Source organism: Mirounga angustirostris, unplaced genomic scaffold, assembly GCF_029215605.1.
Source record: "Mirounga angustirostris isolate CCGP_5_RB_7025 unplaced genomic scaffold, mMirAng1.0.hap1 SCAF_1, whole genome shotgun sequence".
Lineage (NCBI taxonomy): Eukaryota > Metazoa > Chordata > Mammalia > Carnivora > Phocidae > Mirounga > Mirounga angustirostris.
Genome location: NW_026991709.1, coordinates 210,567,509 through 210,592,191, shown reverse-complemented (window position 1 = coordinate 210,592,191; position 24,683 = coordinate 210,567,509). Strand labels below are relative to the sequence as shown.

Genomic DNA, 24,683 nt, shown 5'->3' with positions numbered 1-24,683 from the left:
TTATGTGCCAAGAGCACCTGTCCCCTCACCTGACGCTTCTCTATGACCACCTTCCCCAGCTCCTTGCCCCCTCTCTCATCACCCCTCACTTCCCTTCACCCGACCCTCCCCGTCGCATCTCACATGTCAGTCCTGCCACCCTCACCTGCCTTTCCTCCTACCCCTCCCCCAGCACAAGGCAGGACGACTTCTTCATCCTCCAAGAAGACGCCGCCGACAGCTTCCTGGAGAGCATCTTCAAGACCGAGTTCGTCAGCCTCCTGAGCAAGCGCTTCGAGGAGGCGGCGCGGAGGGCCCTGCCCCTCACCTTCAGCGACACGTACGCCCCCCGCCACCGTCCCCGGGCTGGGCTGGGCACAGCGCCCCCTCTCGCGCCCCGCGGCCCCGGCCCGCTTGGGGAGTGGGCGTCCCCGCAGCTTCCTCCTCTCCCCACAGACTACAGTTCCGAGTGAAGAAGGAGGGCTGGGGCGGAGGTGGCACCCGCAACGTCACTTTCTCCCGTGGCTCCGGCGAGGTGGCCGTGCTCAAGGCTAGCGGCCGGTCCCTCACAGTCAGCGTGGGCGACGGGCTGCCCAAAAGCTCCAGTGAGTCTGCGCAGAGCTGGGGGCGGAGCCAAAGAGGCGGGTCCTATGGAGGCGGGGCCAGCGGGGGGGGGGACTAATCAAGGCTGTGGGGGCGGAGCCAGTGAGGCTGGCCCGGAGCGGGTGAGGGCCGTGGAGGGGTGGGTCGAGAGAGCTGTAATGGAAAGGACGCGGCCACGGAGAGGGCAGGGTCAGCGAGGTAACCAATGAATGGGAGAGAAATGTGGAGGGGGCGTGGCCAGGGAAATAACCCCCCCAGTAGTGGGCGGGCCTAGAGAGCCGCGCCAATGAGAAGTGGGCCCTGGGGGGCTGGGCCAGTTACTGGGCAGAGCCACTGTTCCAGTAACTACGGGGCGGTGCCGATGGGACAGCCAGGGAGCCAGGGGGCGGAGTCTGGGGCGGGGCCACAGAGAGGCCTGGACTTGTGGGCGGGGCCAAGAGCCTGCTGTGGTCTGGTCACTGCTCAAATTCCCATGTCCTTTCCCCTTTCAGAGCCTACACGGAAGGGAATGGCCCGGGGAAAACCTCGAAGGCCAGTCCAGGCCCCTACCCGGGCAGCCCCTGGGCCTCCCAGAGGTGAGGAGATGTGTCTTCCCTTGCCTCGTGTGTGCTCCATGACCCAAGCCATGCCTGCTGTCAACAGATAGAACTCTGCACAGCTCCCCCTCTTCCACAGAATACAGACTAAGCTTAGTTTGATATTCAAAGCCCTTCAGAAGCCAAACCCAGCTAACCACCAACCTCTTCTCTTCTTCCATCTTATACTCCTGTCACACAAGCTAGATCTTATTCTGCCAACTTAACAAATTTGTTCATATCTCCAAGCCTTTGCTTGGGCTGTTTGCTCCTCTTGTCTCCCAAATTCCCACTTAGCTTGAGCTCCCATTCATCCTCCAAGACCCACCAACAAAAGCCCTCCTACAGAAGAGGATGGTGGAAATCTTACCCCTGCAGAGACTCCCTCTGGGCCAGTCCCTACCATGCTGGGTTGAGCATGTGACTGGCTGCCTCCCCCCTCAGACTGGGATCTTGGAGCTAAGTCCTCCCCAAATCCTCCTACCATCACCCTGATAAATGCCCCAACTCTCGCTCCTGCCACAGGCCTGGACCACAATGGAGTGACTCCTTCTGCCAGAAGGGGGCCCCTGCCCCTGGAGATCACATCTGGAGGGGGCTTCCAGCAGCCTCTCCGGGGCCCTCCATCCTCAGCCCTGAGGGCCAGCAGGCGCCCCCGGGCACGGCCCCCCTCGGAGCACAACACAGAATTCCTTAACGTACCTGACCAGGGTGTGGCAGGGTAAGTGATGAAAGAGGGCAGCCCCAGGAGGTGGACAGGGGGCAGGGGAGTGTCTGGGCCTTGACGAGCGCTCCCTGTACCCACAGCATGCAGAGGAAGCGCAGTGTGGGGCAGCGACCTGTGCCGGGCGTGGGCCGACCCAAGCCCCAGCCTCGGACGCATGGCCCGCGGTGCCGGGCACTGTACCAGTATGTGGGCCAAGATGTGGACGAGCTGAGCTTCAACGTGAACGAGGTCATTGAGATCCTCATGGAAGGTGTGTGTCCCAGGGCAGAGGGGGGAGGAGTCAGAACCCTGCTGGGCAGCCCCCCATTCCTGCACACCCTTCCGGAAGAGAACAGAAGCAACCAGCCCCCACCAGAGATACTCTCTTCCGGGCCAGTGGCTGCATAAGCTAGAAGGCCTTGGGTCTGGAGGTTCCCTCCTAAGGCTCTCTGGGGGCCTGGCCTCACAGCAGCATGCCCAGTCCCCTGGGCCTCATTTTTCTCTCCTGTCAAGCCCAGGGCTAATAGCAGAACCCACCTCAAAGAGACCCCTTATGAGTAAAAATGGGTCAGTCGTGTCTGGATGGCCCAGGCCACCTTCCTACCTTAGTCCCCTGGGCTGCCCGCCCACCCCAGAGGGGCTTGGGACTCAGCAGCATCCTCTGCGGGTAAGTGGGGAGTCCCAGAGGGGTCATGGCGTGGCGATGAATAAAACAGGCAGGGAGCCACATGAAGGCTTCCTCCTGGGTGGGCCGCACACCGCCTCACACTCCCCTCTCACCCACAGATTCCTCGGGCTGGTGGAAAGGCCGGCTGCATGGCCAGGAGGGCCTCTTCCCAGGAAACTACGTGGAGAAGATCTGAGAGGGGGCCTGGATTCGGCCTCCTGCCTGCCTGCCAGGGAGCCAGGCCCTGCCTGCCAGGGAGCCAGGCCCTGCCGGCCAGGGCCTGGTTTTCCTTGGCCACATTAGCCAGAAGGTCCAGTCCTGGGGCCTCCAGCCCAGCCCAGCCCAGCCCAGGCCCTGGGTCTGGGTCTGGGGGTCACCACTGCAGCCACCCCAGGGCCCTGGCATCCCCCATGTCACACACCTCCTGTGTCAAACAGGGCTAACAGCAGAATCTACCTCCCAGCTGCCTTGTGAGTATAAATGAGTTGTGTCCTGTCGGCAAAGTGCCAAGCACAGTTGGGGGCACCTTGACAAGTGAGACTCCCCTTCTTCTGTCATCACTGAGGCAATAAACATTTGCCAGGTGAAAGTGTGAATTAAATTTACTGAGCGCTAACCAAACACTGAGGGAGAAGCCACAAATACCCCATTGCAGGTGCAAAACTGGGGGCCGGGAGAAGTTTTGTCACTTGCCCAAGATCCCACAGAGCCAAGCCTTGAACTCGTATATACCCCCACCCCACATCTCCCAAAGCTGGTGTTTGTCCCACTTGCCCACTCACCCACTCTTGGCCATTTGCATCCTGGCCTTCCTGCAGAAAATAGTCTGGTGGGTCCTGTTAGCTTTGAATCTGCAGCCCCCAAACCCATCCAGGACCTGACTGGACCCTGAGGAAGGAGGCAGGTCCCACATGGTCCTTCACAATCCAGCCTGGGCCACCCTTGGCCCCTGCACCACCACCCCCATGTCTGTGCTTTCTTAGCCCTCACTCACCTGGGGTCAGAACCAGTTCTGATATGTAAGGGCCCTGGCTTTCTGCATCTATTGTCATGGATTTAGGGGGTCAGCCTGGCCACTGGACTCCCCAGATGTTTCCAAGCCAGTGATGGAGCCTGAGCCTTTCAGAACTCCCTGCAGATGCAGCTGGAACTGCTGCGGATCCCGCCATGGTCTGAGCCTAAGTATTCCAACTTTCCAAACAGACACTCACTCTGGGCTCAGACCCTCAAAGAGCAGCCAGTCTGGGAGAGACACAGCCAAATTGGTGGGGTCAGGACTGGGCCAGAGAAGGGACAGGGGCTGGGGCAGGGGAAGGGGATGCAGAGAGAGAGTGGGCATTGCTGGAGGAGCCAAGAAGGAAGAAAAGGATTTGGGGTCAGCAGATCCTGACTCGGCAAACACCACATACAGCGATCCACGCTGTGACAGGAGAACTCCAAGCAGAGGTCACCTACCCAACTGGAGGATGGGAGATGAGGTATCAGAGAAAGACTGGCCAGCAGCACCTTCTGCAGGATCTGAACCCTCTCTCTTCTGTCCCTGCTTTGGGAAGCTGAGCGTGGCCAAAAAAAATCCCAAGGTTGCAACTGGGTCTCAACAACTCTTTTATTAGCCAATCATTACACAAAAGCATTTAACCAGTCCCTTGAATGTCCCTGGTTTCCTCCATCTCTGATTTTCGCCCCTCCACTGCCCAACCACCACTGTGCATGTCTCTCTCTGCAACACTTAGACATTAGGACAGGCTGGGGAAGAAGTGCATGAGCCACCAATCTCATCAACTGGGCGTTTCCTGGTGCTGAAGAGGAATTGGGGCTTCCACCTCCTTCCTCTCTCCTTGAACTCACCATGCACGCTGCCTGCCCCCTGACATTTTGGGGTACAGTCCCAGGGCCCCACTGCCATGGCAGTCACCCCATTTACAGGAAGTAGGGCTTTCTGGGCCTCACATCTAGGTTACAGCATCTTCAGACTGCAAACCTCAGAATCACCTTGGCCCTGCCTACTCCACAGCCCCACATCCTGTTGACTTATAGAATTTCTTAAGCCTGGCCCCTCCTCTCCCTTCCTTGGGTCCATGTCCTTCTGAGGCCTCACCCCACCCTTCCCCAGGTTGCACCAACCTCCCCTCCACACACAAACACACCTCCACCCTGCGTCAAACGATCCGGTTTTTTTTTTTTTTAGATTAATGAGTTTTTAACTGTATTAATGATAATCAAAACCACGTTTTTTTAAATTCAAACAGCACAAAGTATGAAAAGACAGTCTCTCCCTCACTTGAAAATCTCTGTTCCCCTCCCCACTTTTTAAATGTCTCCTTCTAATGGTATTCTCCGCATATAAAGGCACATAGGTATATCTTATGTACACAGATGGAAATACACTGCACATAAAGTCTATACTTACTCAGAACTCAACAGACACCTCTTGAATGTTAAATAATGTATTATAGAGACCTGAGATCAAAGATCCACTTTACCATCCCCCCAACTGCCCATCCTCCAAACAACAGCCAAGAATCAGATGGTGGACCTACCCCTGCTAAAAATACATCAATGATGTGAATAGAAACCGCACTCCTCTCTATGGTTCATGAGGTCCTGTGTGACCTTCCCTGCACCAAGTTCACTTACTGACCTCCACACTCTGCCTCCACTCTGTTCCAGCAGTGAGCTGATCTCCTTACTGGTCCTTGAGAAGCTTGTCCCTCCCCACCTCAGGACATTTGCACAGCTATCCACTTTCCAGAGTCCCCTGACCTTCCATTTGCTCACTCCTTCCTGACCATCAGGTAACAGTTCAAAAGTCAACTCAAGAGAGACTTCTCTGCCTTCTGTGTGTGTTTTCCTTTGTAGCACTTAATATCCCTAAGGTGGTTTTCTGCATGTGTTGACTCATTGTCTGTTTCCCCCGTTTTAAAATGTGAGCAGGCCCCTGAGGGCAAGGATGTTTGTCCTGTTCCCCTCTGGGTCCCCAACGCCTCGCACACAGTAGGCGCTCAAGGAATGTCGGATGGATAGGTGACTTATTCCACGCGGGTCCAGCCAGGGGTCTCCATCCTTAGGCTGCACCTGTCCGGAGGACAGACAGCTTGCTTCCTGCCCCTGGCTATCACAGGGAGCCTATTCCAACTTCAGAACTCCGTGCATTGACAATGTTGACGATCACTGCCAATTTCTCTCCAAAAAGGCGGGCCAATCAACATCACCTCTTCAAAAAAGAGAGCGGCTGAGAGCTGGTGATGGGACGGGAGGGCATAAAGATACCCATTTAGCAGACGAGAACAGAGGCCCCGAAGGATTTTTCGCCAGGATCTCTGAGCACAGGGTCTTTAAAGGTGCACTCTTTGATAGGTCTGGGATTGCAAACCTGCAGCACCGCCTACAGAGCTCTCCTCCTGGAGGACCCAGACTCAGGCCCCGCCCCCTCGAGGGGCGCTGTGCGCAGGCCCTGCCCGCGCTCTCGCGAGATCTGGGAGGCGGAAAATGGCGTCGACGTGAGCGCGAGCCCGCGGCCGCCCAGGGAGTCGCCGCAGTCTCAGCCGGAGCCGCCGCAGCCGCAGGAATAAGAGGCTGAGCCGGGTCGAGGATGGTGAGCGCGGCGTCGGGGATGCGGGCGCGGCGAACCAGCGGGTACTGGCGGGGCGCGGCCCTGTCGCACGCGCACCCTCCGGCCGCCCCCGCCCCCACATCCGGGCACTCTCCCGTCGCTGGCTGTCACTTGGGGAACACCCCACCCCCGGCTTCCTGGCCCAGCTTCGACTGGGCCACGCCTACAGGACTCGGGCTCCGCCCCTGTTCCTTACACATCGGGGCCCCTAGGCCCTCCGGGTTCGACCGCACAGCTCGAGCCGGGCCGTGTATGTATTTCCGTCCGCAAACAGTCCACTTGATCCCTCTGGCCCCTCCAGCATGTTCCCAGCGGCGCCCTGTTCGGAGCCCCGTCTTTGTAACCTTCGTCCCGCCCACACCCCTTAGGCCACGCCCCTGCCGTGTAAGGGGCGTCCCACTGTCCCAAGTTAGGGACGAAGGACTGCTACTTTCATAGGAGTAATTCCTGACAGATACCCCCTTCTGCAATTGGGACACCCCCCGGCTCCCTCCCGGAGATTGGAACACAGGAGGCTCAATCCACCCTTATCCCCTGCCCTCCCCTGATGGTGACTCCTTAGGATGGGGGCTGACCAGGTGATTTCTCTCAAAGGCATTCGCTGCTTCAGGAATGTCCAAAGGTCTTGGCGGGGTGGGAGGGGTTCCCCTGGCTGGCCCAGAGGGGTTCTCCCTGCCTTTTCCTTCCACTAGGAGGAGGAACCCTCGGGGCCCAGCCCGGACATGCCGGCGGCTGCAGAGCCCAGCTTCAGTGAGACTGATAAGGAGGTGGTGTCCCCAGTTGTGGCCGCAGCAGCCACCTCCTCTTCCATGGGGGAGGAGCCAGGCCCTGAACGGGCAGCCACACCCCCATCGTGGGACCGAGGAGGGCCTGGAGGGACCCAGCAGGGTGCCCCCTCTGCCCCAGACAGTGTTCAGCCTGGTCCCGGATCCAGCCTTGGCCCCACCAGCACAGTCTCTGGGACCAGCGAGGACCTGAGGCCTCCCAGACGACGCCAACAACCAGGTGATATGTGATGGAGCCTTCTGGGGGTGGTCACAGGCCTTGGAACAATTGAGAGGAGTACAGAGTATCTCCAAACTTGGGCCCCATCAAGAGGGAATCACCATTTACTGAGCACCAAGTGTATGCCAGGCTGTGGCTACAGTGATGAGCCTGTCCTCTGGCAGCGCTGTCTGGTGGGGGAAGAAGATGGTAAAGGCCCTGGTAAGAAACCAGTAGAGTAATTCCAGCCTCATATATGCCTTTCTGGGGCAGAACTCTGGACAGCGTGGATGGGGGAAGAGTGGGTGACACCCCCCTTTCTGTGCATCCTGCAGGGAAGCAGATACCCTGCTCCAGCCCTGGCTGCTGTCTCAGTTTCCCCAGTGTTCGTGATCTGGCACAGCATCTGCGTACCCACTGCCCACCCACACAGTCCCTGGAAGGTAGGGCCAGAGTAGGTGGTGCGGAGGCAGTTTGGGGTGGGAGGCAGGCAGAGCCTCCAGGCCGGCCTTGGCCACCCCTCTCCACTCTGTCCTTCATCCCTGCCCTGCCAGGCAAGCTCTTCCACTGTTCCGCCCTAAGCTGCACCGAGACCTTCCCCAGCATGCAGGAACTGGTGGCACATGGCAAGCTGCACTACAAACCCAACCGCTACTTCAAGTGAGACCCTTACTATCCCGACTTCCACTGGTGCTCCGTGATCAGGCCTCTGGCAGCTCCTTCCACCCCTGATTTGATTGCCACTATCTGGGGGGTCCTTCCTGGTCGGGGGGGGGGGGGGGGGGAGGTGGTGAGTCTGGCAGTGGGCGTGGCCTCGGGCAAGCCCTGCCCTTACCTGCCCAAAAAGAGAGACTGGTTACTGGAACGAGTCCCAGAGACCCGGAGGGCGGAGCTCGGAAAGGGCGGGGCATACGTGGTGCGTCTCCGCCCAGTCCCTCCTGACCTCCCTAGAAGAAAACTGGCCGTCTAAGTCAAAATTGAGACTTCCTTCCTCGTTTTCCCAGGGCAAGGACCCGGAGGGGTCCGGAAGGGTCGCTGCCACATTTGGGGGCGCTTAGAGCAAGCTTCCCCCCGCCCCGCAAGTGGGGAATCTGTGATTTGGGCCTTAGGCTCCCTTACTTACCACCCTCGCGCCGCGCCTCCCCAGGTAGCATCGGATAGGCCCTACCCTCGTCCCCCAAGAGACCCAGCCCAGCCCTGTGCCTGCCCCCAGGTGTGAGAACTGCCTCCTGCGCTTCCGCACGCACCGCTCGCTCTTCAAGCATCTGCATGTTTGCGCCGAGCATGCGCAGAGCCCAGCCGCGCCGCCACCCCCAGCCCTAGACAAGGAGCCACCGGCGCCCGAGCGTCCCCCGGAGTCCGACACTGTGTCGGCGCCGGGCCTGCCGTTCCCGCTGCTCGAGCCCTTCACGACCCCCGCCCCTGCCCCCACCGGGCCCTTTCTGCCCTACTTGAACCCCGCGCCCTTTGGCCTAAGTCCCCCACGCCTGCGCCCCTTCCTGGCCGCGGCGCCCGGGCCGCCCGCCTCCAGCGCCGCAATCTGGAAAAAGAGCCAAGGTGAGTGTGGGAGCAGGGCCGCCCGAAGGGTGAGCTGGGCTCACCCAGACTTCTGACCTTCACCCGCCCGTTTATCTCAGGTGCCGGCGGCAGCCCGCGAAGACCCCAGGGCGGCTCCGACGCGCCCTCAGGTGCGTGCAGGTGACCACCAGGGAGGGGTGGAGGGGATTTTTCTGTCCTGCGCCCTGCTGGGCCCAGGGGATGCTGGGAGGCAGCGTTGCCCGCCCCTTCCCAGGTGGCCAGAGCTGCCACCCCCGAAATACACGATTTTTGCCTTAAAAATTGTTGGCCCCTGAGCCTTCATCTGCGCCGGCGTTTCCGTGTAAAACCCGCGCCCGCTTCACAAGTCCTTTCCCCCTGCGGTGGTTCCAGGGATAGGAGTGGGGGATTCGGATAAGTCAAGTTTAGTGCCCCCCCCCCCCCCCCAATTACAGGAGGGAACACGCTCGGGAGCAATGGATCAGCCAGGCCAGACCAGCCAGGTGCTCGGGAGCTGATGGGGAGGCGGGGAAAGGTCTGACCCGCACTCGTCCACGTCCACCGTCCCTGGGAGTGGCCGGGACTGACGGGGTCCCGCCTGCCCGCAGGGCACGCGGCCCCGAGCCGCATCGTGTGGGAGCACACGCGCGGCCGCTACTCGTGCATGCAGTGCGCCTTCTCCACGGCCTCGCGGCCCGCCATGACACTGCATCTGGAGGACCACCGGCCCATCGCCCCCGCGGCCCCGGGGCCCGGGCAGCCGCGCCCCGACGCGCCGGCGGGTAAGGCGGAGGAGCGCTCCGGGGGGGAGGGCGGGGGCCCCGAGGCGAGGGGCGGGGCCGAGGCTCAGGCGCCCCCTCCTCTGCCCCACCCAGACCCGGTCCCGCTTGCACCCAAGGTGTCTCCGCTGCTGTCAGAGGGGGAGTGTCCGGTTTTCTCGCCGTTCTGAATCCCGCCGCGGGGGGGGGGGGGGGGGCGGGGGGAGGAAGGGGGGGACTGGACTGTAGGATGCGGGTAGTTTTGTAATTTTAATGGGACTTAAGATGGAGGGGGTGGGGAGGCAATAAAGCAGGCGCGATGAGCCAGCCCGTGCTGTGTCTGGGTCCCTTGCCCCTCCGATGCACAGCCGGCCGGTCTAGCAGTCCTGGGGTGCTCACACCCTGAGAGGGGACAAGCCTCCCCTCAACCTCACTACTCCCCTGTCACTTTAACAACTGGGACCCAGGTCTCCAGCCCAGTGCTACCCTATCCAGCTGTAGTTGGGGCTGCCAGTGCCTCTTGTCCCATTTCCAGAAACCAGATGGGATGGAAACATCGCTTTTATTTAAGGAGTCCAGGAGTCAGTAAGACAGGGGGTCCTGAGAAAGTGCTGGGGCTGACCCTGCTGGAGGCGCCCCCCCTCCGTAATCCTGAAGCCAGTGCAGACTCGCAGGTGGCAGGGTTGAGGTGCTGGTGCCAGGGCCCCCAGGGGCTCTGGTTTTGTCTTCGTCACTGTCTTCCAGACCTTCATCCTTGGCTGCCTGCTTTCACTTCTGTCCCGATGTGGGCTCTGAGGAGGAGGGTGGGTCAAAGCCAGCCCTAGGGAGCCTGGGCTCCCTCCCTCCTCACCCCTCCCCTCTCTGTCCTCCAGCCATGAGGATCTCCTTTTCCCTTCTGTCATGGGAAATCGGTCCTGGGTCAGGGTTCAAAATTTGGGGCCACACTGCTGTCTCAGCCCTGTTGTCACCAAACCCGGTGGGCCAAGCCTCCTGAACGTGGAAGTCGACGCATGCTGTTGGCAGCCACCCCTCGGAAGCTAGTTTTACCTCCTGCATCTTGCTCCCTTCCAGCCCCAGGGTCCCCTAGCCTAGGCCCCTGACCCTCTTCCCCCTCCTCAGGTACCTGAAGCAACCCTTCCTGCCCTTCCCCCCAGTTTGACCACCACAGAAAATGGGTCTGTTCCCATTACTGCCTGGTAGTGGAGACCTTGTTCTAATAACCTACAGGGCTCCATCTTGAACGTCCCCACCCCCTCCCTCATCCCTCTCATCATCCTCCTCTTCCTGGGGAACACAGACCGTCTATGAGCAAGAACTCCCCAGCCTCCTTGCAGTTGAACAGCTCCAAGCTCCAGGGGCCCTTCTGCTTTTCCTGAAAGGGGAGCGCTGATCTGAGTGCCCTTAGGACCGGCCCACCTGCACCCAGGGGCCCACCCGCGGGGCTTCAGGACTGCAGTCATTGCCGAGTTGAAGCTGAGACTCAGCTGGCTCAGGCCAGGGGTCTGTTCTGCCAGCACCTCCGGGCCCGTGCTGAGGCAGGTATTGCTCAGCACCCACTGTCGGGCCAACAGGGCCATCAGGGGACCTTGGGGCTTCAGGCCCCCTGAGCTTTCCTCTTCCCAGCCAGGAGCCTTGGAGCTAGGACTTTGTGACCCTGGAGAAGACTCAACCTCCCTGCATCTCACTTTGCTAGTCCTTAAGATGGGTGTCAGGATGCTTACCCTCTGGAGTCCTTGTGAAGATTCAAACAGGGACTGGGGAGAGAGGATGGGGGCCTGAGAAATGTTTGTGGTGATTCACATCCCCCTGGCTACCAAGCCCATGGCTGCCTGGAACACCCCCCAACAAGGAACTCAGGAAGGAAGTGGGGTGGGATCAAGGGGCCCATTTTACAGCTAAAGGTGAGGCTAGGAGGGTAGGATGACTGAGCCAAGCCCAGCTCCAGTCCCCTCACTGATTCTGTACCACCCTAGAAGCTGGGAAAGGTTCCCATCTGTAAGAAAACCCAGGCAGTGAGGCCCAAATGGCACCTCCCCTTTTCCCACATCTCCAGGGACAGGGTTCAGGGTTCCCTCTCCCCCAGGACCCCAACCTGTCTCCAAGGTGTCAGAGGCCCTTCCCCCATCAGGCCCCCTCATTCAGCCACCCCCAAATCCAGGCAATGCCACTTCCCAGTCTGTCAGGACCTTTCCAGAGAGTCCCAGAGCCAGGATCTTGGCCCAGGTACCCCACCCCACCCCATCACCCATGCAACAGCTTCTACCAAGGAGACCGTGTCCCCTGCCCTCCCCCGGCCCAGCACCTGAAACTGCCCAGAGGCCTAAGGAGCTGGATCATGACCTGGCCTAGGCACCCTGCTCACTCCAAAAGCAACTTCCTACCCTTGCCCCCTCCCAACTCATGTCCAACTTTTTCAGCTTAACTGGGAAATCTGCTCCCAGTGTCTCTCCCGGGCTTCCGCAGCCCCTGCCCTCCCTCTGGCCAAAGTGATCCCTCAGAGGGCCCCCCTTCCCCTGACTGCAAAAAGCCTGACCGCCAAGTCTCCTTTCGGCCTCAGCTCCGCCCAGCAGAGGGCGCCCAGGAGTGTCAAGTCTTGAAGGGAGATGGAAGGACCAGCCAGCGGATCAGGGCAGTCATCCACTTTGCCCAGCTGGCCCAATGGGGGGCTGGTTGATAAGAGACTGCAGGTTTGCGCTGAAGAGGCCGAGCCTCTCCAGGCAGCTTACGTCAGCTGAGTCCGGCCATGTACCCGTCCGGCAGTTGTCCAGCACCAGCCCCATCACCACCAGACTGGGAGAGGGAAAATAAGGCTCCTGGGTGCACGTCCCAGAGCCCTGCCTTTGACCTGGACGTGAGCACCCCCATCCCAGGACCCCAGCTCCTCTGTGCGCCCCTTGACCCCTAGGATTGGCTGCCCACGTGCTCAGTCCTCGACTGCGTGCACTTGGACCATATGTGGCTGAGCGTGGAGACCACCACCGTGTCTGTCCCCCAACCATGACCAGGGCAACCAGGTGCATGCCCCTGCTCTTGCGCCTGCTCTGGCTCACCAGCCCCCCATGTGCTCAGAACCCCGGGACCCCTCCTTAGCCCATTGTTCCACAGGCTCCTGAAGCGAACACCTCCCCACACTCCCCACCCCCACCCCCACTGAAACCCCAAGGCAGACCCTGGCCCGGGCTCACTTCAGGCTTCAGGTTCCTCAACTCCATCTATGGAACCTCCTGCCCAAGTTCATGGCCACACTTTGCAGTCCAGCCCAGAGCCACCCGGAAGGCTCTAAACACAAAGGGGAGTGGAGGGGGGGGCGGGAGGGAACACCTCCTGGGGACCGTGGGGGAATAGGGCTTGCCAGGATGGGACCCTCCAAACTGCGAGTTCCAGGCCATGGGGAGGTGGTTCACATGGGGTGGCTGGCCTTGGAGCCTGGGAAGTCACCAGCTTGTCACCAGCGTTCAGTCCTTTAGCTTACTTTGATTGGGCACCTACTGTATGCTCTTGGCCAATAATCACTTGTTTCATTCATTCATTTCCCTCATTCACCAAACACTGGGTCAGTCAGCCTGTGACCAGCCTGTGCTGGCTGGTCCCAAAGACCCAGGGAGGACCCACTCTCACCATCCCTGGTCTCCCAGGACTCCTGTTCCAAGGGGAACCCACATCTGGGAATGTGACCCAGGGTGCATGCCTGATAGTGCAGGGATGGGGATGGGCAGGCACAGAGGCTCCAGAATCCTCAAGCTGTGCCTCTTAAAAGTGGACACAAACAGGCAGAGTCCTTTCCGACTGTGCGGTCTGTGGCCTTCATGGCAGGGTGGTAATGAACAGCTCCAGCTGGGAATGCAGTGTCCTCAAGACAGACTGGATCCTTCTACACCCTCGCTACTCCAGGGCATCACCTGGGATCTTTAGAAATCTGAGGCTCCACCACAGACCTGAGGCAGAACCTGCACTTTAATGGGGTCTCAGGGTGACTCGTGGGCACATGAGAATCACCCTCAGAGTGTTTAAGAAATCCCCAGGCTCAGGGCACCTGGCTGGCTCAGAGGAGTAGGAGTCTTGATCTCGGGGTTGTGAGTTCAAGCCCCGAGTTGGGTGTAGAGGTCACTAAAAAAAAAAAAGAAAAATCCCCAGGCTAGGGCCAATTAAGTCAGAATCTCCAGGAGCTTCCTTCCATCTTTTCGTAAACTCCTAAAGCTATTTCCATGTATAGCTAAAACTTGTCAGGGCTCTGCACTCTCCCTTTGTGTCCAAAGTCACTGACCTCCTACAGACCAAGTCCTGTGGTTAGGGCTCGCCTCTATCTGGCTGGGCCTCACACCCCCACAGCGCTAGTTCGGCCCACCCCCTTCGCCCCCTCTTCACTGCTCTCCCTGCTGTCTCCATTTTCTCTCCTGGCCCTCAGACTCCCTCCCTCCCCAGGGTGGGGGAGGGCAAGGCCTTAGCTACTACCCACCCAACCCACCCACCCCCAAATCTGCCATCCCAGCTAGGCCCTCTGCCCCCCACAGCTGTCCACGACCCATGTGACATCTGCCCCTATAATAGGGAAGTCCTGCTCAGAGCTGAGAATCTGACAGTGGGGAAGTGTGGAAATGAGGCAGGCAGATGAGGAAACGAGCCGGCAGAAGGGCCTCACCCATCACGCTCTCCGAACTCCTGAGTCTCCTGGCCCAGAGCTGACCATGCCCCTTACCCCCAGAGAACTCCCCCTCCCAAGGAGGCCCTCCGGGCCTGGCACGGAGTCCTCCCTGGAGACCAGAAGTCAGCCAGCCCCCAGAAACACAAACAACTGGTGGCCACATTGGGCATGTGCTCACAGCCGATGCACGAAGCATGGAGACCATGGAGACAGTAGCAGGCAGGACAGGAACTCAAGTGCCAGGCAGGATCTGGGGACAGGCAGGGGCTGTCTCCGCCTCCTTTTCTTCCTCCTGTGTCCTCCCCACCCCGCCAGCATCCCCCACCCCCGTGGGGCCCGGGGAGCAGAAGCCACAGTCACTTCCTGAAGGCACCGGCCCAGCTCAGGTCCCACTTGCCCTGTGGCCCATCACCCGCCTGCAAGCATGGTGAGTGAACCCCCAACCCTAGGAGAGCCCCCTCATCCCCCGGGAAATGGCAAGGACCATCACAAAGGCCCAGAGGTGGGAAGCAGCCAGGATGCATCACTGGGACAGCTGGGGCCCCAAAGGGCCTGTGGCCCAGGCTGGGGCTGGGACTTTAATAGGGGGAACAGGCAGATGGCCCAGACTACTCTCCTCCCAGGTCAGCCATGAAGAGCAGCAACCTGGGGACAGGAGGCCAGGGTGAACACAGGGGCTTCCTGCGGGTGACAAAGTGGGTCATGTACCCGCCACCCACCCCCCACCCCAGTAGTCACCCAAGACATGACCTGCTGACCCTGATTTCTCTGGTCCTGTGGGTGACCCCGGAATCCTTCCCCCAACCCACCTGGAGCGGGGCTTTAATAGAGGCATTTCAGGCCCCAGGCGGGGATCACTACCTTTCCTCGTTCTCTGGGTGGGGCACAGACAGGAGCACAGTCTCCACGGTTCTGCCCTTTCCCCCTCCCCAGTCTCCTAGGGTCCAGGTGAAGCCAGGCTTGGGGGCCTGCAGTGGGGCCCCCTGGTCAGAGCAGGCCTGGCCTACTTGTGCACCCGCCCGTGTCTGTTACGGAGAGCATGGGGCCGGTCGAGATGGTACCTGGGACGGACTAGGTGCGCCACAGACGGTGCACAGGCCTGACCGGGCCGCTGCTTGGGCCGGCTTGCCGCTTCTCCTGGGTGTTCTCGACTGTGAGTGCCCTGACCGTCAACAAGGGTGTCTGGGACCATGAGACTCTGAGCCCACATCTGCCTCCAGGTCTGTGTCTCTCCACGTCTTTCTACATGAGTCTGTGACAATCAGACTGGACGTGGCTGAGTATACACCTTTGTATCCTATATATTTCAGCAAGTATCTACTGAGCACCAACAGTGTGCCATGCACTGGGAGGACAGCAATGAGTGAGCCAAGTCGCTGACCTTCCACAGGGGATAGGGGGGCAGAGAGAACAAACAAGCCACGGCACATTTGTGAAACCGTATAAAATAAACTGTATGATACATAGTGGCAGGTACTGAGAGAAAAAAAGTAGGTTGGGGAGATTGGAGAGTTCTGCAAAGGGGAAATCAATTTTTTTTAAATGAGGGTGGTCTGGGAGGAAGGCCTCTCTAATAAAGTATCAGCAGAGACCTGGAGGTGGAAGAGGCAAGGGCCGGACAAAGGCCCAAGAAAGAGGGGTTGGGGGCGGGGGGAGAGCAGGGGAGAGGCGGAGGCCAGGCCCAGGTAACTGGGTAAGGGAGGCAGATTGATGGTTTAAGGCTTTCATGAGATCTTTAGCTTTTACCATGGGGAAATGAAGCATTGCCACATTTTGAGCAGAGGGGCTTCCTGCAGCTGCTGTGGGGGAGGGTCCTGGCCAGAACGGGGGTGCAGGGGGCAGAGGGGGAGGCAGAAGACGGGGGGGCAGGAGACCGGGGAGGAGCCTGGGTTCCTCCAGCCAGCATGACAGTGGTACAGGCAGTGAGAAGTAGCTGGATTCTGGATGTATTTTGAAATCAGAACAGAAGGCACTAGGGATGTGGAGCATGAAAGCACAGGGTATCTCAAGGACACTTAGAAGGCACCATCAACTGTGGAAGCAGAGGCTATGGGGGAGTATTGGGAGCCTGGGTCCTGATGGGGGTGAGGTTGGGGGCATACGCAGTGCCTAAGTGGAGAGGTCAGGACTCCAGGGAGCCTGGAGACAAAGGTGGAAGGCCCAGCCAACAGGAGAGGGAGCCAATGACAAAGGGTGGCAAAGAGGAGCTAGGAGAACCCTTATGTGAGTCTCTGCCTGACTGGCTCCATGTCCCTTAGGGGAGCCATCAGGACTTCCGGAGCCTTCAAGCAAAGTTCCAGGCCTCTCAGCTTGAGACCAGCGAACACCCCAAAAAACCCCCGAAGCCTGAGTTCAACAAACTTCTAAAGAAGTTTCCACCACCTGAGCTAAGCGAGCACCCCAGGAAGCCCCTGCAGCCCAGCTGCACTGATCTGCCCAAGAAGCCCCCCAAACCTGAGCCAAGTGAACCCTCCAAGAAGTTCCCACAGCTCCAGGCCCCTCAGAAAGCTTTGCAGCCTGAGCCTGTGGCCGGCCACCCTGCCAAGCCCCCGCCAGAGCCCCAATCCAGCGCCTTCCCCAAGAAGCGCCAGCAGCCTGAGCCCAATGAGGCCACCCCAAACCCCTCCCAGCCTGACTTCGGCACCTTTCCCAAGAAGCCCCCGCAGCCCGAGTTCACTGTGCATCCCAGAAAACCCCCGCAGCCTCAGGCTGGTGGCCTCCCTAAAAAATCTCTGCCACAGCCTGAGTTTAGTGAGGTCCCTCAGACACCCCCCTGGAAGCCTGAGTCCAGTGAGCCCCACCCCCACTCCTCACAGCCCAATTTCAATGCATTTCCCAAAAAGATCTCAGCCCCTCAGCTGAATGACCTCCCCAAGAAGCTCCTGCACCCTGATTTTGGTGACCTCACCAGGAGGTCCTCAGAGCCTGAAGTCCGTGTGTTTCCCAAGCGGCCACGGCAGTCTGAATTCAAAGCACCCTCCAAGAAGCCCCTGCAGCCTGAGCTGGGGAGCCTCCCCAGAGTGTCCTCGGAGCCCGAGTTTGGCCTGCTCCCCAAGAAGTTTCTGCAGCCCGAGTCCAGTGCTCTGCCCAAGAAGCACCTGCACGCGGAGTTCTTTGGTGATCTCCCTAAAAAGCCCCCCCTTCCTGGCTCTGTTTCAGAGAGCTCACTTCCCGCTGCTGTCACTGCCTCCCGCCCCAGGCTCCCACTCAGCCCTGGCTTTGGAGCCAGGCAGCAGAGGTCAGGAGTTCCCGTTCACAGTGGAGGGTCGAGGCTGGGCCTCAAACCCAGCTACCCACCCCGGCGGAGGCCTCTGCCCCCAGTCAGCAGCCTGGGACCCCCTCCAGCCAAGCCGCCGCTGCCTCCTGGCCCCAGGGATGTCCAGAACTTCCGGAGAGCCACAGCCGCAGGTGGGTCAGGGCAACCCAGGCAGAAAGCTGGGGAAGAGGCTCCCTGGCAGGGCCTGCCTCCCTCCTGCTCTCATCCCTCCACAGCTCTGAGGAGGACCCGTTCTTCTGCTGGGATCCACTCCCAGGCCCGACAGACTGAAGACATCCCGCAGTGAGTGTGGGGAGTAAGCGGGCCCTGGCGCAGGTCGAAGGCTTGGAAGAGGCCCCTATCTCGGGTATTCCCGCAGGGACCAGGACGAGGCCTACGAGCTGTATGACGACGTGGAGCCCATGGACAGCCCCAGCCCCAACGGCAGAGGTTTGTTGGTGGTGGGGCTGAGCTCTCAGTCAGACCATCCTGCCCAGGCCCCTCGGGACCATTCATTGCAAGGGCATATTCTGCCATGCTGCTGGTGTGAAGCCAAGGGACAATCCATCTCCCTGGCAGTGCCAGAGGAGAAAGTAGAGGGCAGGAAGGGCCTTTCAGAAAAGTCCTACCAGTTCCTGATGGGCAGAACAGGAGGAGGTAGGGCACCCTAAAGGCCAACAGCCAGTGAGCATGGTGTGGCCTAGGCAGGGGGAGGGGGAAGGGTGGTGGGAGAAGGTGTGAAAGAGCAGTGGAAGGATCAGGAAGTGGACTTGGTGGCATGTGATGCAGGGGTGAGCGGGAGCAAGCCAGCTCATGACATGGATGAGGCCCAAGTTTCAAGCCTAACGCCTGGGCGCAGACTGGAGGTATCCCTGAGTCGGGGACAAGGTTTCAGCTTCCACAGCAGACCTGTTGTGTTGGAGGTGCTTGCTGGATGTCCAGGTCGGACTGGGGCCTGAACTCAGGCATGGGGTGGAGACAAAGACCCCTGAGCCTGTAGTCCTAGACACTCTGTGCTCTGGGGTTCCTAAGGACCCTTTTCTTCCTCTCTTCTTCCAAGCATCTGCTCCTGGAGAGCAGGGCAGTGGCAAAGCAGACATGTCTCCAGCCCAGCTGCAGGGTTAATGCCTTTACCAATTTTGAGTGGGGAAAAAAAAAAAAAGTGACTTTTATGCAAGCCCTGTACGTGACCATCACTGAACATGCACAACTGCCCCCGCCCCCACGGCAACAGCTGACCCCTTGTCCCCGACAGGCTTCAGGTGGAAGCCTGAGGACCCGAGAAGCAACTTGCCCAAGCCCTGTGCTCCCAGACTGTTTCCTGGCCCCATCTCTGGAAGGGCTTCCTACAGGGGAACCTTTTATTAAGGGTGCCTTTGGGATGCTCCCGCTTCCCCCCCCCAACCACCCACCCCCCGCCCCTGCACCAGATCTGCTGCCTCTACTACTCTTCCTGAGCCCCTTCTGCTTCTCCTGGGCTTTCCTCAGGGGCTGCTTGCAACACCCTCTGTTAGCAGAGCTTCCTGACAGGGCTCCTCCTGCTTCCGCTCTGGTGAGGCTCTTGTGGCGGGGTCTGGGGGCCACTCTTGGGGCCACGGACATGGAGAAAGGCAGTAACTGGCCCACCCCTTCCCCAATCCCAAACAGACCAGGAACATCCCCACCTCTGCTCACTGTCCCTGCCCATGGACAGTCGTCTCCCCGTTCCATGCCAGTCATTCTGCAAGACTCTAATCAAATGCACTTCTCAAATCTCTCCCTTCTTGAAACACTATGTGGGCCCTCACTGGTAGTATGGATTGTCCCAAAGTTTGCCCAAGTCTAACCGCCCACTCGGCCCCACTCCAGAGGTTCTTTGCACCGCTGGGGGCTCCCCTGGAAAGGGCTAAGGCCACCAGACCTAGCTCTTACCCAGGATTTCAACAGGTCCCCCTCAGAGCCTGCCTTACCTGCGTGGCCTGATTAGGGTCACAATGCCAGAAATCCGGGCCGCAGGTATGCCAAGTCTGCCCTGCACCATGGCGCCCGGGGGCGTGCTCTACACTGTGCTGGGTTTGCAGGGGCCCTAGGGTGCCTCTGGGAGAAGGGGAAGCAGCCAGAGGGAAATGTCCTGGGTGAGACTGTAGATGGCACCGTCACATCTGAGCACCAGGCCGAGGCTGGAGTCTGGTGCAAAAAGTTGGGGGCTTCATGTTCTGGATCCTTCACTCAACTGGTATTCACGAGGCTCTCGCCGTAAGCCAAACCCTGGCCAGCAGAATCCTCCCTGGAAGGCTGGCAGTTTGCCAGGAAGTCAGCCCTCACCAGGCAGACCCCTCACAATTTGGTCTCAGCACCAGCCAGGCCAGTCCAGGAACCCCACCCCACCCCACCAGCCCCTACTCAGACACCCATTTCATCTGCTCTAAGAAATGTTTTTGCCTTATTTTTGACCCAGAACCCATGACAATTCCCAGAAGCCAACCTACTCTAGGAGACAGACATGAAATGGCCTCAAAATCCTGCAAATAAAGCCGCCTGTATCATTTCCAGCCAGATGACCTTGGAGCAGGATTGCTTTACCACCCAGAGCCTTTATTTCCCTCATCAATGAGCTGGGAATGACAGTATTGCCTACTACCCTAAGTAATAAGGTTGCTGTGAGGGCTGAAATGAGTTACTCTAGTAAACAGTTTCTGCCATGCCTGCCATGCAGTAGGAGTTACGAAAACAAGAGCCAATCCACTAGAACTCACAACCCAAGAGAAAGGCCTAGGGAGAAGATGGGCAGGTGGGCAGGGTGGGGTTTGGGAGGGGGTGGATGTCCTGAGAACTGACCCAGGGAAAGCTCATTCAAGATCAAGCCACCAGTGTCGAGAGGGAGGCTGAGCCAACGGTCCCTGCCCTAACTCAGCGCTCTGACTGCTCCCAGATGACGTGCCATCTACCCAGCAACCCCCCAGGCCACCACAAGATCCAGAACTCAGGTACCACAGGGCAAAGGGCATGTAACACAGAGGGGCTGAGCTCTGGGAGGACACGGAGGGGGCCCCTGAGGAGCACATCTTCCTCAGGAGCATCCAATTCCTCAGGAAGGAGAAGGCCCCCCAGCCACAGCAGTTGCCACCCGCAGACCCAAAGACCCTGAAGCAGATCCGGAAGGCAGAGAAGGCCGAGAGGGAGTTCCGGAAAAAGTTCAAGGTGTGAACACCAGAATCCTTGAAACAAGAGCCCTGGAGTTTTGGGCACAGCCCCAACTGACCAAATTCAATCCTCAGAAAGACGGGGTTCCTGGGGTGAAAGCACAAAACAAAAGCTCTAACATATCCCTCCCCAGTTTGAGGGGGAGATAGTGATTCAGACAAGGATGATGATCGATCCCAACGCCAAGACACGTCGTGGGGGTGGCAAGCACCTGGGGATCCGGCGTGGGGAGATCCTGGAGGTGATCGAGTTCACCAACAAGGATGAGATGCTGTGCCGGGACACCAAGGGCAAATGTAAGTCAGACAAACCAGGAAGTCCTAGGGAAACAGGCTACCACCAAGGCTGGGAGCTTACCTATCCTACTTTCTTTGCAGATGGCTACGTGCCCAGAACAGCTCTACTGCCCCTGTGAGTGCTGGCCCTGACTAGGGGTGATGGGGAGGGCGGGGTGGTCAGTGGGCCAAGGTGACTCTTACTGACCCAACTGTGCTCTCTGCCAGGGAAACGGAGGTGTATGACGATGTTGGCTTCTGGGGTATGTAGATGCTCTGGGTAGGCTGGAAGGGACCAGAGGTAGGCTGGAAGGAGGTAAACCCCTCACCCCGTTTCCCTGAGGGCTGCTCATTATCCGCTTACGGGGAGAGGAGTCACTGCAAATCACCCTTCCTCGGCAGACCCTCTGGAGAGCCGACCATCCCCCCGGGAACGGTAAGGCCCACAGGTGTGGGTACCCAGGACAACCGGCCAGCCCAGCCACCCACTAATCCAGGAGTCTTGGATCCCAGATTGGCAGTCACAGAACCACCCAGGCTCATGCCTGCCTACATACATGAACCACATAAAGCTCCTACTGAAAGTGATTCCTGCTTCTTGTCTTTTCTCTCCCTCCTGATTGGCACACAGTGGAGTCATGATCAAACACTTGGGGGTCTGCGAGGTCGACCCCATCCCTCCACGGTCTCACCCCTCAGGGAGAAACACGAGGAGGAGGAAAGTGTGGCAGGGAGAAGGTGGCAAGGCTAGGACCCCACAACCAAACGTGACAAGCAGTGGCGGCAGCTCCGCACAAGCTGCAAATAGCTGTGTAGCCCAAGCGGACCTACGTATGAATGAGATCACATCTTGGGAGAGAAAAGGGAGGGGTGACCCAGTTCTGACAGAGCCCAGGTATCACGCACGGTCAGCCTAAACCGCTAGAGTTCTAAATATGCTCAGAAACTCGCACCCTCCTCAGTCTGTTACTGTAGCAAAGAAAAGCTGCTATGGACTGAAAGTATATGCCCCCCACCCCCCACAAGCACACACAATTCCTCTGTTGAAAGCCTAACGCCCAATGTGATGCTGTCTGGGGGGTGATTACTGCCTTTATAAAAAAAGAGGCCCAAGAAAGTTCCCCTGCCACTCCCACCATGTGAGATCACAGCTAGGAAGTACCATCTATAAACCAAGATCAGGTTCCCTCACCAGACATGGAATCAGCCAGTGTTTTGATCTTGGACGTCCCAGCCTCCAAAACCGTGAGAAATACATGTCTGTTGTTTATAAGCTGCCCAGCTTATGGTATTTTGTTATAGCAGCCAAAGTGGACTATGACAAAAGCCAAACTGGAAATGAGCCTGACACAATGTCTGTGCCCCGAAGAGCAACAGCACAGGAGGGAGAGAGAACGGCTCTCAGGACCGCTAATATCCAAGTGCTTTATCACCAGCACTGGAGAATTCAAGTCCACTCAGGACTCAGTTTCCATAAAGAGTTCTCCTGAAGTGGCCAGGGTCCATGCCCTCCACCCTCGGGGTCCACAGACAAAGCAAGAATAGGGATGAGACCTCCAGTGGTCACAGCTCCAAGGGGAGAAAGAAAACTGGCTCTAGCTCCCCAAACCGGAGGTGGGTGCCCCACAACACACAGGCAAAAAGCAAGCATCTTTTCAGGAACTGGTATTTATTATCAAAGTCATATTCGATGTCAACAAGATGCCACAACTACAAAAAAAATTGCGCACATTGCAATCTCAATGCAAACAGTCAAATGGAACCCCAGTCATTAAAAAAGTAATTCAAATTACCCCAAAAAGCAACTGAATTTTTTAAACATCTTTATACATCCAGCCAACAAATTAAAATGGTTAACAAGAAAAAATACAAATTCAGAGGTCTGGTATCGATGTTTAAAAAAGGCAACTGCTTAAGCATTTCTATCGATTCGAACATCAATCTCTCGGCCACTCAGCTTCATCCCATTCATCATCCGGCAGGCTCTCTCAGCCACCTCTGGCGACTCAAACTTAACCACACCGCACCCCTTGGACTTCCCGTTCTCCATCTTGATGTCGGCATACAGCACGTGGCCTGGGCACAGGGAGGGAAGAAGAGACCACAACTCATCAGGCAAACCCAGAGCTCAGCCTCAGTCTGGGCTCCACTCAGTCCAGATCACCTGTTGGATTTCGGTGGACAGAGTCAAAAGGGAGAGCGGCCCTGGCACACGAATGCTCAGAACACAACAGCCGGAATCCAGCGACTATGGCCCTCAGCCATGTTGCCATTCTTCTGCCAAGAGGACAACAATCGACCCATGATAAGCCTTCCTGGCAGTTTCAAATGCACACTCATACACTCAAGAAAGTTATACAGGGGACTGTGTGAAGCCAACCTTATAGGTGAGTTGTGCAGAGGCTTCATCTTCCAGACCCCACACCACAGCATTTACGAGGCCATCGTGATATAATGGACACTTCTGTACTGTCCACACACAGGCTGCGTCCTATCTCACAAGTGGGTTTCACATATTCATTCAAGTACTGGTTAAGCATCCAGGTATGTGTCAAGCACCACCATGAAACAAGTCTATAGGGGAAGAGCTAAGGACATGACCGTGTAGCCTATGCTAAGGGGCCCTCGTTTCTAAAGCCATTAACTCAGCCCAAGGGAAGGGCAACATCTAGAGGGCTTCTCATGGGACAGTTCTGAAATAAAAGTCCACCAGAAGGTAAACTCTTACGATAATAACATGAAATAAAGCACTTCTGGAGAATGACACTTGCAACTCAGGATTCAGGGACAGGAGGGAGATGAAAGAGGAGGGACTAAGTTACAAAGGGGCTAGTGAGTTTCTCTTGTTGGCAGAGGGGCACCTCCAGGCACCTGAGGCAGGGGAGCAGCCTGATCCAACTTGACTTTTCAGAATACCTACTACAATGTGGAAACTAAGGAGTGGGGCGAGGGCAAGAAGGCACACTATGGCTCAACAGCTGCCCCAAGAGAAGAACCAGGAGAAGCAGCAAAGTGGCGCAATCTGAACTACCAGTGAAACAGGAAATGAGAAACAGTGAGGAGGCCTTGACCCAGCAAGCCACCCAGACTTCTGGCTTAGGTCCCGGGCTCCCACTTGACATGGTTAAAAGAACAGAGGTGGTGGGAGTGAGGGGCAGGGATTCACCCAGGGACAACTTCACTTCCTTTCAGCCACACAATGAGCCTTTCAGAAAGGTGGCCTGGTGTGCCAGGAAACCACCACAACCAGAGCCGCTCAGCCTCATTCACATAGAAGCTCACCCCTGGGAACTTCCGAGAAAGTGCTCTCTGAGGCATGAACCAACAGTGCGGTGGTAGAAAGCAACCTCATCGCAGATGTTTTTATTCAGCTTTGTCACGTAGAAGCCATGTGACCTTGGCAACGTGACTTTGCCGGACTCATCTGCAAAATGGGGACATCACCTCCTTTCAAAAACCGTAAAAGGAGAAGGATGGGGTTGAAATGAGAACACAGGTGAGAAGTGTCTGACACATAAGAGGAAACTCAACAACTGGCTTGAATACTTGCACAGGCAGAAAAATGGCAAGTCCCATTGGTCCTCGAGTCACGGCAAGTGGCTGTGAAGACCAGGATGGGAGCTTCACTGCACCCCTCAAATGCATCACTAACAAGCTAAGACTTCTGAAGCCACAACACATGGAAGCACCTAGAAAGCCTTTCCCAAACACTTACCACATTCGTTGAATTTGTCTTTTAGCATCTTCCATGTAAAATCAAATGGGAGCTAAATGGAAAAGGAGAAACTGATGAGTGATACAGCCAAATCCTAATGTCCTAATGCATAAACACCAGGGTCTCTCTGAGAGGAACTTTCAGGACTTCTTGTACACTGAGAAATAGGGTACCCTTCAAACTGAGATACC

The 24,683-nt window shown here is 57.9% G+C and overlaps 4 protein-coding genes across 26 annotated transcripts in view; 3 read left to right on the top strand and 1 right to left on the bottom strand.

The window, feature by feature from the left end:
- MYO1F (myosin IF) overlaps window positions 1-3,085 on the top strand; it is a 33,154-nt gene extending 30,069 nt beyond the window's left edge. Inside the window, exons 23-28 of the mRNA XM_045863163.3 lie at window positions 173-319; window positions 436-584; window positions 1,074-1,157; window positions 1,683-1,878; window positions 1,965-2,134; window positions 2,650-3,085. Coding sequence (XP_045719119.1) covers window positions 173-319; window positions 436-584; window positions 1,074-1,157; window positions 1,683-1,878; window positions 1,965-2,134; window positions 2,650-2,726 — 823 coding nt within the window. The 3' untranslated portion in view covers window positions 2,727-3,085. The remainder of the gene's footprint in view (window positions 1-172; window positions 320-435; window positions 585-1,073; window positions 1,158-1,682; window positions 1,879-1,964; window positions 2,135-2,649) is intronic.
- A 2,912-nt stretch (window positions 3,086-5,997) lies between these two features.
- Window positions 5,998-10,682, top strand: ZNF414 (zinc finger protein 414). Of its 6 annotated transcripts, XM_064572223.1 has the most exons (10): window positions 6,008-6,125; window positions 6,598-6,721; window positions 6,836-7,148; window positions 7,463-7,570; window positions 7,682-7,787; window positions 8,341-8,684; window positions 8,765-8,815; window positions 9,119-9,166; window positions 9,272-9,445; window positions 9,539-10,682. In XM_064572223.1, exons 2-10 carry the CDS (start codon window positions 6,707-6,709, stop codon window positions 9,610-9,612), a joined length of 1,233 nt encoding a protein of 410 aa, XP_064428293.1. In that variant the 5' UTR covers window positions 6,008-6,125; window positions 6,598-6,706; the 3' UTR covers window positions 9,613-10,682. The 6 variants fall into 6 exon arrangements, with proteins under 6 accessions (XP_054360957.1, XP_045719131.2, XP_064428293.1 ...); XM_054504986.2 differs by lacking the exon at window positions 9,119-9,166; XM_064572213.1 differs by having other exon boundaries at window positions 9,272-10,682.
- Window positions 8,566-24,683, bottom strand: part of HNRNPM (heterogeneous nuclear ribonucleoprotein M) — a 54,543-nt gene continuing 38,425 nt past the window's right edge. For 9 of the 12 annotated variants that reach the window (XM_045863166.3, XM_045863171.3, XM_054504966.2 and 6 more), the window contains 2 exons: window positions 24,493-24,544; window positions 22,428-22,853 (listed from right to left, as the gene is read on the bottom strand). In XM_045863166.3, the coding sequence (XP_045719122.1) occupies window positions 22,690-22,853; window positions 24,493-24,544 (216 nt within the window). In that variant the 3' untranslated portion in view covers window positions 22,428-22,689. Of the gene's footprint in view, window positions 10,213-22,427; window positions 22,854-22,912; window positions 22,942-22,973; window positions 23,055-24,492; window positions 24,545-24,683 lie in introns of those variants that run through there. The other 3 variants (XM_064572158.1, XM_064572169.1, XM_064572161.1) reach the window with 3 other exon arrangements.
- PRAM1 (PML-RARA regulated adaptor molecule 1) lies at window positions 10,818-21,365 on the top strand. 7 transcript variants are annotated; one of them, XM_045863173.3, is made up of 10 exons: window positions 10,818-14,490; window positions 16,322-17,471; window positions 17,556-17,622; window positions 17,699-17,769; window positions 20,231-20,285; window positions 20,391-20,499; window positions 20,636-20,798; window positions 20,880-20,913; window positions 21,006-21,040; window positions 21,180-21,365. In XM_045863173.3, exons 1-10 carry the CDS (start codon window positions 14,488-14,490, stop codon window positions 21,215-21,217), a joined length of 1,725 nt encoding a protein of 574 aa, XP_045719129.2. In that variant the 5' UTR covers window positions 10,818-14,487; the 3' UTR covers window positions 21,218-21,365. The 7 variants fall into 7 exon arrangements, 6 of the variants coding, with proteins under 6 accessions (XP_045719129.2, XP_054360949.2, XP_064428264.1 ...); XM_054504974.2 differs by having other exon boundaries at window positions 16,322-17,622; XM_064572194.1 differs by having other exon boundaries at window positions 16,322-17,622; window positions 21,006-21,078.

Excerpts from the sequence above, each read along its gene's own strand:
- ZNF414 (XM_064572213.1), top strand. Across the intron at positions 8,685-8,764 it reads AATCTGGAAAAAGAGCCAAG|GTGCCGGCGGCAGCCCGCGA; the intron begins GTGAGTGTGGGA and ends CGTTTATCTCAG. Across the intron at positions 9,167-9,271 it reads AGCCAGGCCAGACCAGCCAG|GGCACGCGGCCCCGAGCCGC; the intron begins GTGCTCGGGAGC and ends GCCTGCCCGCAG.
- PRAM1 (XM_054504974.2), top strand. Across the intron at positions 17,770-20,230 it reads CCCCAGCCCCAACGGCAGAG|ATGACGTGCCATCTACCCAG; the intron begins GTTTGTTGGTGG and ends GACTGCTCCCAG. Across the intron at positions 21,041-21,179 it reads TGACGATGTTGGCTTCTGGG|ACCCTCTGGAGAGCCGACCA; the intron begins GTATGTAGATGC and ends CTTCCTCGGCAG.